Below are 13,786 nucleotides of genomic sequence, written 5' to 3' on the forward strand. Positions count from 1 at the left end.
AGAGATTAATCTCAGTTAAGCTAATTTTGAAAAATAGGTTGAAAATTAAATTGGTTGGTTTAGGCAGCAAAGATTTTATCTTACAGGTCTGATTGTAGCCAGAGACAAAAATGTCTGGAAAAAACAGGACTAAGAATCTTACTGTCCTTAGGGTAATTGCTACACCAGAAGGGTGGACGTTTTTGAAATTGTTTTACAGCTTTCAGATGCTGCAACAGATCTTAGCAAAGCTCTGGGTATGGATTGTACCAGAGTCAGCTGACCAGATATGTCATTCAATAACCAGCACTGAAATGATTCTTTAAATATTAGTGAGAGATATGATAGAACTCTCACAGCAACACTTTGTTTTTTGGAACCTGACAAGAAAGATCTCTCACAGATATCTCACACAACCACACTCATCATCTTGTCTTGCTGTAGTAAGTGACTTAACTAGGGAACAGTAATTTTTTGTCAGTCAGGAAATTATAATGTTAGTTAAGTATTGTTTTTACACATCTGTGTGACTCTATCCAATGTTTTTTTTTGTATCTCCTGTGATTGAAACTCGGGTGTTTATTATAACTAAATATTCAGTATTGTAATGCTTTCTATTTTATTATTTATTATTAAATATTTTTATACCTTTCACTTTTAGAAAATATGCTTAACATCTTAAGAGTACTCATGCTTATTTTACTGTCACTGTGGCCGCTCCTGAAAGCATTGCTGAATTGTTCAAACTCTACCATTTGTATTAGTATTCATTTTACTCTGTATAATTAGGTACCCTTGTAAAAGCCTTAGAGTAGCTAACTGGTGGCAATGTAATTTACCTTATTGTCTGGGCAGAAGAGGCACAGCTGATAAATTTGTGCCACCCTTTCCCAGGTGTGTGTGTGTATGTGTGTGTGTGTGTGTGTGTGTGTGTGTGTGTGTGTGTGTGTGTGTGAAAATCAAATATCCAAGTGTGTGTGTCAGCTACTTGGAACAGGGACATAGTGCTCCAAAGTGGTCAGTGTGGAGTCTTGTTTGGAGCCTGGAGAGAGAAAGAATCCAGCTCCAGGTCTGGAGTGTGCTCCCTGTGTGCTCTTAATTGAAACTGTGCTTGATGCAGAGATCTGCATCTGGAAATACTGTGTGTATCCATTTTTGCTCCTAGTGGCCATCCCTCACCAGTGTCAGTGGTGAGGATTGAGGCTCCTTGATTACTGGCTTGGAGTAGGGAACATCACACATTGGTGGTAGCTGGGTGGTACATTAATTGAACTTCAGTAGCCTGTGGGCTGCTGTCACTAAAGGTGTCTGTACTTTCTGCAGCCGCAAAATAAACATACATAATTTCATTTTCACAACAGTTTATTTTTGTTAGTTTAGTTTAGTCAGGGAAAGCAGACAAAGATGTCAGTAGAGGATTATGGCAAGCTGACAAAGAACCAGTTGGCCAAGGTGTGAGAAGCCAAAGGACTGCTGCATGCCAACCCGACTAAAGAGGAAATTATTTCATCCTTAGTTGCAACTGCAGCACAGACCAGCAACCAGTTAGACCACCAGTCTGGTGATGGGGATTTGCAGCCCTCAGAAATAGTATAGTTCACCTAAAAAAACATCTGGAGTTAAACATACTTGAATTGGAGGCCAGACATTTTGAATTACAATCAGCTGAGAGACTGTAGCATTTGGAGACCAAAGAAAAGGATAAACAGTGCCAACATAGAAGGGAGATGTTGAATCTTCATCAGGGTCATGGAGGAAGGGAATAACTAAACCCCAGAAGCAATAAAGGTCAGTATATTTCTTCTACAGTTTACAGAGGGTGATAATTTTGACAGTTTTACTCATACATTTGAAAGAGTATGTAAACAGTATAATGTTGACCAAGGGCTCTGGTTATAGCTCCTGACCCCTTACTCCATGGTAAAACTGTAACTGCTGTTTCTAAATTGTCTGATACTGATTGTGTAAATTATGATAAAGTTAAGCAATGTTTATTGGAATATTTTTAGTTAACAGCTGAAGCTTACAGAAAAAAGTTTTGTGAGCATAGATGCAGGACAGATGAAAATGTATGTGATTATATTGCTGAGTTAAGCACTTGTTTTCATAGGTGGGTGAGTGGGTGTCAGCTCACCACTTTTGAAGGGCTGGCAGACCTTTTGGTGAGGGAACAAGCCCTTAGCATTTTGCTTGAAGACACGAGAATCTGGTTGGCAGACTGGGAATGAAACTCTGCAGATGAGCTGGGAAGAAAAGGGGATCTCTACTTAGCAAGCAGGGCACCACTGAACAAAAAGGGGATACCCAGTGCTGCAAATGGATATAATGGAACCACCATCCCAACAGAGTCCATCAGTAACTGGGGAAACCACTAGTTCAGGAATACGGCCAGGATCAGAGGTTAGATGCTTTAAATGTAACCAGAGGGGCCATGTAGCATACAAATGTCCACTAAAGCAAAGTGGAGAATAAAAGGTGAGGGAGCCAGCAAGTGGGAATAACAGCATGCCAGTGGTAAGTTGTCTTGGGACAACAGGGGTACCAAAGTATTATCAGAGTTTGTATCCTATTTTAGTGGATGGAAGACAGGTCAATGCTAAGAGAAACACAGTTTCTCACACAACCATACTTGCTTGGGCAGTCCACTACAGTCAGAGCTTTAGGAGGGACCCCATCCCAAATACCTTTGGCCAGGGTTCCCCTTGACTAGGACTGTGGAAAAGGAAGCAAGCAGGTAGGTATATCTGAGGACATCCCTGCAGATGTCTTGTTAGGGAATGATTGTGATGATGCAGCACCTTGTGTACATGCAGTGACACTCAGTCAGGCTTGGAGACAGGCATGTGGGGCTGGTAGCCTGGGGGAGACCCAGACAGACCCCACACATGAAGATGGGGCTGGTGAGGTGGCTATTTCAGGGAGGGATCTACTCTGTATCAGTTAGTCTGAAAGTGAGACAAGCTGCCGCTAGGTACTGATGTTCCCAATGGACAGGGTGACTGCAAGAACAGAGGTGAGTAGTAGTATCCAGGCTGACAGTGAGGCATCACTGTCAGAAGATACCAGGGTTCTTGTGAAGAAAGAGCTGGGAAGGGTAACAAAGGTAGAGTTGAGACAGACTCAGCTTTCCAACCCTACATTATGAGGGTTGAGGGAGGTACTTAAGGAGGCACCTGGTTCTCAAGGAAAAGGGGAGCCTGTATACTGGAACAAAGGGTACTGTATACAGAGTGGACCCTTGAGGGAGGCCTAAAGGGTGAGGTAATAAAGCAGTTGGCAGTATCCAGAGCCTATCATATGGCACTTCTAGCCATAGCCCATAACATTCCTTTTGTAGGCCATATAGGCATAAAGCATACCAAGAGACGTATTATGCTGAACTTTTATTGGCCTGGGATTGCAAGGGGTGTAACAGGGTACTGCAGGAACTGTGAGCAGTGCCAAAAGGTAGGCAAAGCAGGATACAAGGTCAAAGCTCCTTTGATGCCTTTGTCTGTGATTGAAGAGCCATTACAATGGGTAGCTATGGATATTGTGGCACCGCTGACTATCCCAAATTCCATAGGAAAGAAGTATATCCTGGTGGTAATAGATTATGCTGCTAGATACACTGAGCTGGTAGCTCTGTCCTCCATCGATGCAGAGAATGTGGCAAATACTCTGTTAGAGATCTTCAGCAGATTAGGTTTTCCTAAAGAAATACTGAATGACAGAGGTGCCAATTTCATGTCAGACCTGCTGGCTTGTCTGTGGAAGCACTGTGGAGTGAAGCACCTAAAGAAAATCAAATATCCAAGTGTGTGTGTCAACTGCTTGGAATAGGGACACAGTGCTCCAAAGTGGTCAATGGGGAGTCTTGTTTGGGGACTGGAGAGAGAGAAAGAAAGTCCAGGGTCTGGAGTGTACTCCCTTTGTGCTCTTAAGCGAAATTGTGCTTGGTGCAGAGAGCTGCATCTAAAAATAATGTGTGTATCCATTTTTGCTCCAAGTGGCCGTCTCTCACCAGTGTCAGTGGTGAGGTTTGAGACTCCTTGATTAGTGGCCTAGAGTGGGACCATCACAGCCATTATAATACATGTATACATTCTTGGCAGCACAGTGGCACAATGGTTAGTGCTGCTACGGCCTCATGGCACTTTGTTTTTCAGCTCATTACTTGGCTGGGTTGTTTTTGTATTAAGTCTGCATGTCTTTCTTCTGTCTATGCTGTTTTTATAAGGTTGTTCTGCTCCTTCATCATCCCAAAGACATGCCATAGGTAAACTAACAACCCTCCACATTTCTCATATATGGGCATGCTGTGTCATAACAAAAATATGCATGCATCCTGTGACAGACTGCTATCCTGTCCAGTACTACTTTCTCAGCCTTGTATCCACCAAGTGCAGGGATAGGCTCCAGCCCCAACACTGAACTATTTAAAGGAAATAACTGAAATATGAAAATAAATGTGTGTTTATTGTACATCGCAGGCACAACCACACGCACGCACACAAACACACACACACACACACACACACACACACACACACACACACACACACACACACACACACTGACATACTTGTTAATGATAACAATATTATTTTAAGTGAATTTTCAGTTCTGTTATTCCCTTATTTAGCATGTGAGTTCGTATAAAGCAACTTTACTTTCTTGGAAGCTGATACCAGTCAATTAAATAGTTGAAAAAGTTATTTTCTGATTAGTTGCTGAGCTGAGTTTAAGCATCAGTACAAATTCTATGACCAATAATAATGATTTACTTCAAATGTTCATGTTGAAATAATGAAGATATTTTTTTCTGACATATGGCAAATTTTAACATGAGTTGCAATGATAAAAACAGATATTGTTTTATGACTTTTGCATGCGGACTTCCATTTCCTTCCTATTTTGTTCACCATAAATATTACTGTAAGAAGAAAGCAGTGTGCAGTCCTTTTTGGTCTCTGCTTTATTAGTAACTGCCATTAAGAAGAAAGTGGAGTGTTAAGATACTCTTTGTTCACCATTCACCACAATAATCTGCTCATCTGTCAGCAGATGCTGACCAACTCTTGTCTGTGGTTATGGATCATTGCTTCTTTAAAAACATTATAGAGTATGACAGTGACATATCTGTGGTTTAGCAAATGACAGTGTCTTCATTAGTGTGACTCAAAATCCTGCTTAACACATGTTTTAATACATTTTAGTAGTTCCTATTCTTAGTACCATTTTGATCACAATATACATTTATATTTGTGTTATTCTGTTGGTTTGTTTAATTGAACCAAAGGCTCTTTAAAAAAAGAGGCTCATGAGGAGGCGTTCCTTAATGGGGACCTAAAAACAATTCATTATTACAATTGTAGCTGCTTTACCTGTGTAGACAAAAACCACACGGTACCCAGGGAAATCCTGTCCACAAAAAGGCAGTACATGCAGCATCGACCCAAACAGTACTCAGGGCCAGGACTGAAGTCCTGATCGTGCAGCAGGGAATACTAACCACTATTTTGTTGTGCCATGTATCATGTATTAAATCTCACCTTCGTATATCCTGTATTTTACAAGTGACTACTCTTATGTATTGTACTTTATAGATGATAGGTATGTTTTCTTATCTATTGATCTGCTTATTTATTCAATTTATTAACCAGGCAGGTAAGTGGACTGGATGACAGACCCTTTTCAGTCATGACCTAGGCACATTGACAGCAGTGACACATAACATTACATATTATATATAGAAAGTTATTTACGTCACAGCAGAAGTTGTGGTATACAGTACCATTGTACCTATAATATCACATATTTATGTATGTACAATATGTATTCTTAAGCTCATTGGGTTGATAGATAAATGCTAGGCTAACTGATCTCTGGCTGAGCATTTTAAAAAGATCAGAGGTAGTTTCTAGGCTTTTAACCAAGGGAATCATTAAGGAGCCTAGCCCAAATTCCTACTTGCTTTTAGCAGTACCTTGTTAAGTGACTTGCACAAGGCCACACAGTATGCAAATGAGGGATTAGGGAATCAAATCCTGTATCACAGCAACTACAGTTCACAGCCTTAACCCTCCGTGCCAACTGCAAGGTTAATTAAAAGCGGTATCAGTATCAGATATATTTAAACATTGTGGAAATTTAAGTGGCTGAAATATACAGTACAAATTCTAGCTAGCCACTGTATTTTAAAGCAGGCACATGCAGATTCCTTTAACAGATGTTCTTTTAGCTGCAGTTTAAACAGCTCCAGTTAAAACAGATCCAACATGTTTTCTCTCCTTACATTTATGGAAAAGTGATTACAAATAGCTAGTCCAAGCTCAGAAAGACCTTTCCACTGATTTATGTTTTGAATTTTGGATCTAATGAGGGTTAGGTTTTCCTCCACAAATTTTCAATGGGAGTAATTTTTTTTTAATTTAATTGATATGTTGCTCCTAACAAGTAATACACATGTACATACTGTATCTTGAAATTGGCTGCATGAGTACATTGTGTTTGAAAAGTGATCATACTTGTATGCTACACCTTAAAAACTGACTTTAGATGAATAAAACATAGCACTCTGATGAAGACAGACCTAAATCTGACAGTGTTTTGCACCCTGAGCTCATCATAGTTGAATGTTTAACACCATGTACCATGACCAAAAGACAGTGTTCAATTCTGTAATGAGAAATATTAGACCTGGCACACATCGATACCACACTCTTCTGTCTTCCCATAGACAAACTACTTAATAGCTTCTTAGCTGTGCATGACACACAGTGGGAACTGCATGAAACAAATGAAGACATTGCAGTAGCACTGAATTATATCATCACCTGCAGCCTGACTGTTGCTTCATCTGACATTCCAACATTTATGTGTACTGTGGCAAGTCCTGAAAGGTCAGCTCCAGTACTGCCTAGGTTTATAGATGATACCTATTAACATTGAAGGCATAAGCTGTGCTGTACATCATAAAATAGCAATGTACCTTACTAAAGGTCTTGTGACAGCAACAGGCATATCTTGACGGAAGAAAATTGGCAAAATAGTTACATTCATTTGCTCATCTACTGACCACTCAAGGAAATTGACAAATGGATTATGGTCAGCAATGGTCAAGATCCCAGCTGCCCACAAAAGGGACAAAAGGTTACAGATCATGCTTGACTTTAATATGGATATAATCTTAGATGATAAATTCCCATACATTTGAAAGAGTTCTCACTGCAACTTAACAAGAAAATCAGAAACAATCCAACATTAGAATCCCTAATTAGTATATTGAAGAAACACAACTGTTGCAAGTGTGTGTGTGTGTGTGTATGAGTGTGTGTGTGTGTGTGTGTGTGTGTGTGTGTGTGTGTGTGTGTGTGTGTGTGTGTGTGTGTGTGTGTGTGTGCATGTGTGTGTGTGTGTGTGTGTGTGTGTGTGTGTATAGGTGTGTGTGTGTGTGTGTGTGTGTGTGTGTGTGTGTGTGTGTGTGTGTGTGTGTGTGTGTGTGTGTGTGCGCGTGTGTGTGTGTGTGTGTGTGTGTGTGTGTGTGTGTGTATGTGTGTGTGTGTGTGTGTGTGTGTGTGTGTGTGTGTGTGTGTGTGTGTGTGTGTGTGTGTGTGTGTGTGTGTGTGTGTGTGTGTGTGTGTGCGTGTGTGTGCGTACGTGCGTGCTATGCATGTGTGTGCACATGTGGGGGTGGGTGAGTGAGGATGTGTGCACAGTCTTCAAGTCCACAAGTTTCACAGCTTATTCCAGTTAATTCCTGAGTCACATGAGCTTGCTATGTGTAACAGTGACTTCATGTGATAACCTTCTGCAGTTACCCATATAATTCACTGGCCTTTTTTTTTGTGCAGTAAAACCATATGTAATAAGTAGTTAATAAGCTTATTGTTTTCACTGGTTCCCCACTCCTTTCTTTTGCTTCTCCATCTGTGGGAGTGGGGATCTGACAGACAAACCTTGGCATCTATGTATTTTACACTTACCATAAGAATTAGTCATGTTGGATGGACTTGCTGGTGTGCTTTTAAAAGCTATTGTCTCAAGGGATCCATTAAAACCATCACTGATATGAGGAAGTGAGATAGCATTTTTGATGATTGGAGAGATGGGGGGTGGTGGAGTTGAGGTCTCCTTGAGGCTGTTGCGTCCTCGTGCTGGTGACTTCCTAACATAACGGAAGGTCCTTAGTAAGAAATTTGACTTGCTGGCATCTTGGTCTCCACCATGATTACTAAGAAAGGAAGTGTCTCCAAAAACATCTCCCCCTCGTCCCACATGCATTGTATGTCTGAAATCTCCAAGAGGTGGACTTATCATATCTGGAGTCAGATCATTTTTGAATCGTCTCTTCCCACTGGAATTCGACACAAGACTCTTTATCACAGGCAACTTCCCCAAACTCATTTTGAATTACCCGCTGTTCCTTTTGACCTACTCTTTCCCAAGCTTGATGTTGTTGGTCTTCCTGTTTTTATGATGCAGATGTCCTCCAATTAGTTTTTGCCTTCACTCTGTATTCAGCCAGAAAGGTATTTGCGCAAGTAAATACCATGCATTTTACTGTCCGTTTCAAACGGCCACGTATGTTTGCTTTCTTAGGTTTTCTCAAAGGAAACGAGTAAGAAACCTGATATCGTTTCTGTAGTTTGTCTTTATTTTTCAAAAAACAAAACAAAACAATGCAGCTTGTTTTAGTTTTCTTCTTCTATGGATATCCAGATTGCTTTCTATTTATATTTGGAATTTTCCCTGAAGACATTTTTTTCCAAAACAAATTCAGAAATTCCCAGTCTGTACTGAAGTATTCATTTCTTCTCCTTTGGAATTCTACCATCACTTCTAGAGAAACACAGAGATGCTATTCATGAGGATGCATGTCAAACTCATAGCTGGCAACCCATTTTACAAATGATGTTTGTCCTTTAAATTATGGGTTGTATAATATTTAGATAAAACTGATTTGTCTGTACTTTCGGGAGATTCATAAAAATGTCATGAAATTCAAAAGTGACATTCCTGGGTTAATGCAAGTCCTTCATTTAGTGCTGTAACATTACAGTAGAATGTATTCAGGACTTAATTATATTTGAAAGTGGATGGATATCCAAACCATGACTTCCAACTCTGACGTTTGTTGCACTGTGAATTCAGAGTTCATTTTCCTGAAAAAGTAAACATTAATAAAATTAGATTTGATTTCTATTTCTGTTACTAAGCTTCATCTTCACCATCATGTGATTTACACCACAATTCACTTACATTTTTAGTAATGACTTACCTCACAGCATTACAGACTTGTCACTACTGAAGATAAGAAATATATTAGACACCTTAAATACATGCACATAGGTACAAGTGGGTGCATGCGTGTGTGTGTGTGTGGGGGGGGGGGGGGGTCCTATGTGTTACCCACAGATGTAATTCAGTTTATAAAGTACACTGAACCAAAACATAAAAAACAAAGAAGAGCACACATATAAACCTCTTAAAAAGAGCAGTACACACATAAACCTCTTACATATTACAAACACTGCAGTGTTTATTCTGTTATCAATAAATTCTGAAATTAAGACAGTCAAAAATATGTCAGCTTACAGGTAATAAAAAGTGGACAGACGAATTACTATAATATGACAAGCAAAATATCAGAATTTTACTTATTAAAACTGAGCTGTGGGACCAGGTCTGGCCTGTGTCTGCAGGCTGCTAATATTGAATGGTAGTTTAGATGTTTCAGTGTTAAACTGAGGCAAACAGGTTTTAGGCAGGGGGCTACAGACCTTTTGTATGTATACTGGTGTGGGCATTTGACTAAATAATAGGTCTGAAATGTATGTTTTCCCTCTGGTTTCAATTTTCAAGTCTTAACTATATAGTCACAGTATAGTCAGGCATATTCTCATACACTATCTTGTGATATGATGGCGTGTAACTGAGTGACTGAAGGAGTCCTGCTTCTGAAGCAGAAACACTGAATAAAAAGTTTAATGTGAAACAGAAAACAACAGAGATAAGTAGCTTTCTGATGGTAGAAAGTTCTTCAGATGGACGTTTTCTTAAAGCTATAACTGCAGTGTCCAGCTAAAACAAATTTAAGAGATGTATTTGAGATGATGGTGAAAAGCAGAAATATTTAATAATGGGGATTTTTTTCACATTGCTCTCTTGTCCGCAGGTAGTATATCTCAAATGCCTTCTTTTCAGCTTGTATTTCATTCCCTGTTTTGCATCCCACTTGACAGCATCCCATACTTTGGCATGTGCCAGCAGCAGATATAGGCGACATTTGCCATTAATGAGTTTGCAGTTCTGGGAAAAGCAATATGACTTCAAACCTCATGAGAAAGAAACATGGATGTTCGTATTTCATTGTTGCAGTTCTGACTTGTGGGATTTCCTGCTGTGAAATCCCTTGGCTGGTCCGACTACCAGAGAAAATCTTTTCTCCTCCTAAGGCTGGCAGATGCCCAAACTGACATCAGTATACTTGGCTTGGCTTGGCTTAGGGAGCCAGCCTCCATCATGAAATCAGTCTTTTCTTGCTGTCAGAGCCAGAAGCAGTGCTTCAGTGCAACAGTCGGTCCACACCAGAGAGAAGTCATCGAAAAGGTAAGTACCCCATTGAGGGACTCATTTTTTTTTTGCTTTAAACTCATGTCAGGTAAAGTAAATAATTCTCTCTGCTGTGATAAGCAAATTCCACACAGAGATTTCCATTTGCTTTGTGTCACCTGCTTAGGCCTGGATCATGACGTCCCTAGTTGGTGCTTTTATGCCCACTTTGACTCTAGGATGATCAGATGTACGGCTGAGATTTTAGCTAGATTCCTTAGTCTTGAATCTTCTCATCAGCATCCGATGGCATCTGTCAGTTGTCTGGAGATTGAGCAACTTAGGCATAAGAGAGAAAAGAAAATAGACTCAAGCTTAGGCCCTCAGATGACAACCAGTCGCCATCTATTTCTCCCTCTAGGCTTGAGATTGTTGAAGTAGGTGATGAGCTTTTGCAGCTCCCTTCACTGTCCAAGGTAGTGCCAAGACCCATTCAGAGTCTGGCAAGCTGTCAGATCCCTCTACTTTTGCACAGGCCCTTGCTTTCAGCTCATCAGTCAAGTACAGGGCCGCTCAGCAGGCCTCAGCTTCCAAAGAGTGCTCTCTTCCCAGTGATGCTGCTTTGCGGCTTCAGCCTAAACTGGTTCATCTTTCTTCCAGAGAGACACATGTCAGGATGCCGGACATTTCTAGGCCCAAGGCCAAAGCAACTCCTAAGAGGAGTACTGCTGCAGGGCCTGCACCTAGGTCTACTAGCTCCCTTTCTCGGGGATACCAACAGAACTTAATTAGACTAGCAGAAGACCTGATCTCCATAGTTAGGTCTAGCAAGACTTGGGGATGCCTACTCAGATAAAAGAAAAAAGGACCCTACTTCTGAAACCTTCCCTGACCCTTTTGAATTTAATGAGGATACAGACATAGAAGGGTCTGGTTCTGAGGAAGGACCCTCCCTCACATCTTTTGAGGATTCAGATTCAGAGGAGAATCTTCCCTTGCCCCCCGCCCCCTCCTCCACAGAGGATATCACCTTTGGAGAAACTCTACATGCTATGAAGGAACATTTTCAGTGGGAGGCACAGAAATACCCTCAGTCAAAAAAGAGAGTTAGGGAGTTCTTGGAAATGCCAGAACACAAACTTATTATTCCATCCATTTAAGAGGTGGTTGTGGGTGTCTTCCAGGATTTCACCTTGAATCCTGACTCTCTTCCCTCCAGCCCCTTGTAAACCAGACAGGTTGTACAGGGTGGTACTGGATTCTCATAAGTACCTTTTCAAAAATCTATCTGCTGATCCAGAGGTAGTCACCGCAGGACTCAAAGAGGCTTCAGCCAGTTCCTCGAGAAACCCTTTAGCTATGGATAATGAGAGTAGAGACCTTGATAGATCTGGGAAAAAAGTTTATACATCAGCCACCCTTACTATGAGGGCTCTCAACTGTCAATTTCACATGATTACATATCAGCTGACCATTCTGGATCAGCTAAAACAAAATGTTTCTTCTCCAGAGGAAAAAAAACTTTCTAAACAACTTTTGGATCTCTGCCACTTCAGTTCTCAGGTAGCTACTCATTTCTTACACTGCGGCTATGATGCTATGGGGGCATCTTATGATGCTATGGGGGCGTCTAGCTGGGCAGCTGACACTGGCTCAGTTATTAGAAAGCATGAGTGGCTTAGGGAACAATCTGTTCCTGACCATGTTAATTCTAACCTTCTGGATGCTCTCCTTGACAAAGAATTCCTCTTTGCACCTGAAGCTGAGGCTGTTCTTAAAAAAAATGGAAGACAAAGTTAAGTCTATGCAGACTATGAAAGACTTCCTCCAAGTTCAGCCTCCTAGGTTTAGCAGGAACTTCCACACTAAACACTGGTCCTTTTCCTCCCAACCTAGAGGCCGACAGAGGAAAACCCAGTGGGGAAAGGACTCATAAGCAGCAACAGCATGCAAGGGAGTTCTAGGCCCCAGACTTCTTCCAGACAGCAGCAGTGACTTACAACCCCCCCCCCCCCCACAAGACTAGGAGGAAGGCTGTCTGTTTTTAAACAAAACTGGAGTCACATCATTTCAGACAAGTGGGTTTTAGAAATGATTTCAAATGGTCACAAACTCACTTTCAAAGATCCTTTAAAACACTCAGGTTGTCCAGATATTCCTTAGAATGAAAAATCAGAGGGTTTTTCTCATATCCAGAATTTGTGCATTCAGGGATCAGTGGAACCAGTTCCAGAACACCAAAAAGGCAAAGGGTTCTACTCCAGGTTATTCCTGATTCCCAGAAAAGAAGGCTCTTTGTGGCCTATCTTAGACCTGCCCAACCTCAATCAGTTTCTCCAGGTAACAAAATTTAAAATGTTGACACTTCAAAAACCCTTACCCATGATAGCCTCACGGGCCTTTATGGCTTCTCTGGATTTAAAGGATGCCTACCTGCACATCCCAGTTCAAGAATCATACAGAAGCTTTCTTTGCTTCAGAGCAGGTTCCAGTCACTATCAATTTTCAGCACTACCCTTTGCCTTGTCTTCTGCTCCTGGGGGTTTCCCCAAGTGCTTAGCCCCTGCAATTGCCTTCTGCAGGACCAGATGGGTCCAAATATACCCCTACTTGGACAATTTGCTCACACAGGCCACTAATCTATCAAAACTTGTCAAGGATCTGAAGTTTACCAAAGACCTTCTGTCCTCCCTGGGCTAGATAATAAATCTGCAAAATTCCAACACTGCTCCTACCAACAGGATAGTCTTCCTGGGGGCACTAATGAACTCTTCACTTTAAAAAAACATTCCTTTCCCTAAAAAAGGTCTCTCTTCTGATCCACTACTTTCATAGAATTCAGCAGAAACAATCCATCTCAGCCAGAGAGTTTTTCTGAGCACTGGGATACATGGCATCTTGGATCCTCATGGCTCCCCTGTCCAGGCTGCACATGAGGAAACTACAGTGGTACCTCAAAAATGTATGGTGCCAGCACTCTCAGTCCCTACAAATGAAGATACAGTTGATTCCTTGTCTCAAAGAAGAGTTTGTATGTTGGGTACAGGCTTGTGGCCAAAATCACGGCCTTCCATTCAGATACACTCTACAGGGTCAAACTCTCACCACAGACACCTCCAATCACAATGGAAGTGGGAGGCTCAGTTCAAGTACAGGCATATAAGCTGGAAAGAGCTTATGGCAGTGCAAAAAGGAGTGATAGGCTTCAAAGAAAATGGGAACCAGGGGTCCTGTTGGTCAAAACAGACAACAGCACAGTTATGGTACATAA

The 13,786-nt window shown here is 41.2% G+C and overlaps 1 protein-coding gene across 1 annotated transcript in view; it reads right to left on the reverse strand.

The window, feature by feature from the left end:
- CDC42EP1 (CDC42 effector protein 1) overlaps positions 1 to 13,786 on the reverse strand; it is a 496,308-nt gene that overhangs the window by 125,815 nt on the left and 356,707 nt on the right. The window contains exon 2 of the mRNA XM_044067373.1: positions 7,947 to 9,125. Within this exon, the coding sequence (XP_043923308.1) occupies positions 7,947 to 8,367 (421 nt within the window). The 5' untranslated portion in view covers positions 8,368 to 9,125. The remainder of the gene's footprint in view (positions 1 to 7,946; positions 9,126 to 13,786) is intronic.

Source organism: Protopterus annectens, chromosome 1.part0, assembly GCF_019279795.1.
Source record: "Protopterus annectens isolate FY-2018-M chromosome 1.part0, PAN1.0, whole genome shotgun sequence".
NCBI lineage: Eukaryota > Metazoa > Chordata > Ceratodontiformes > Protopteridae > Protopterus > Protopterus annectens.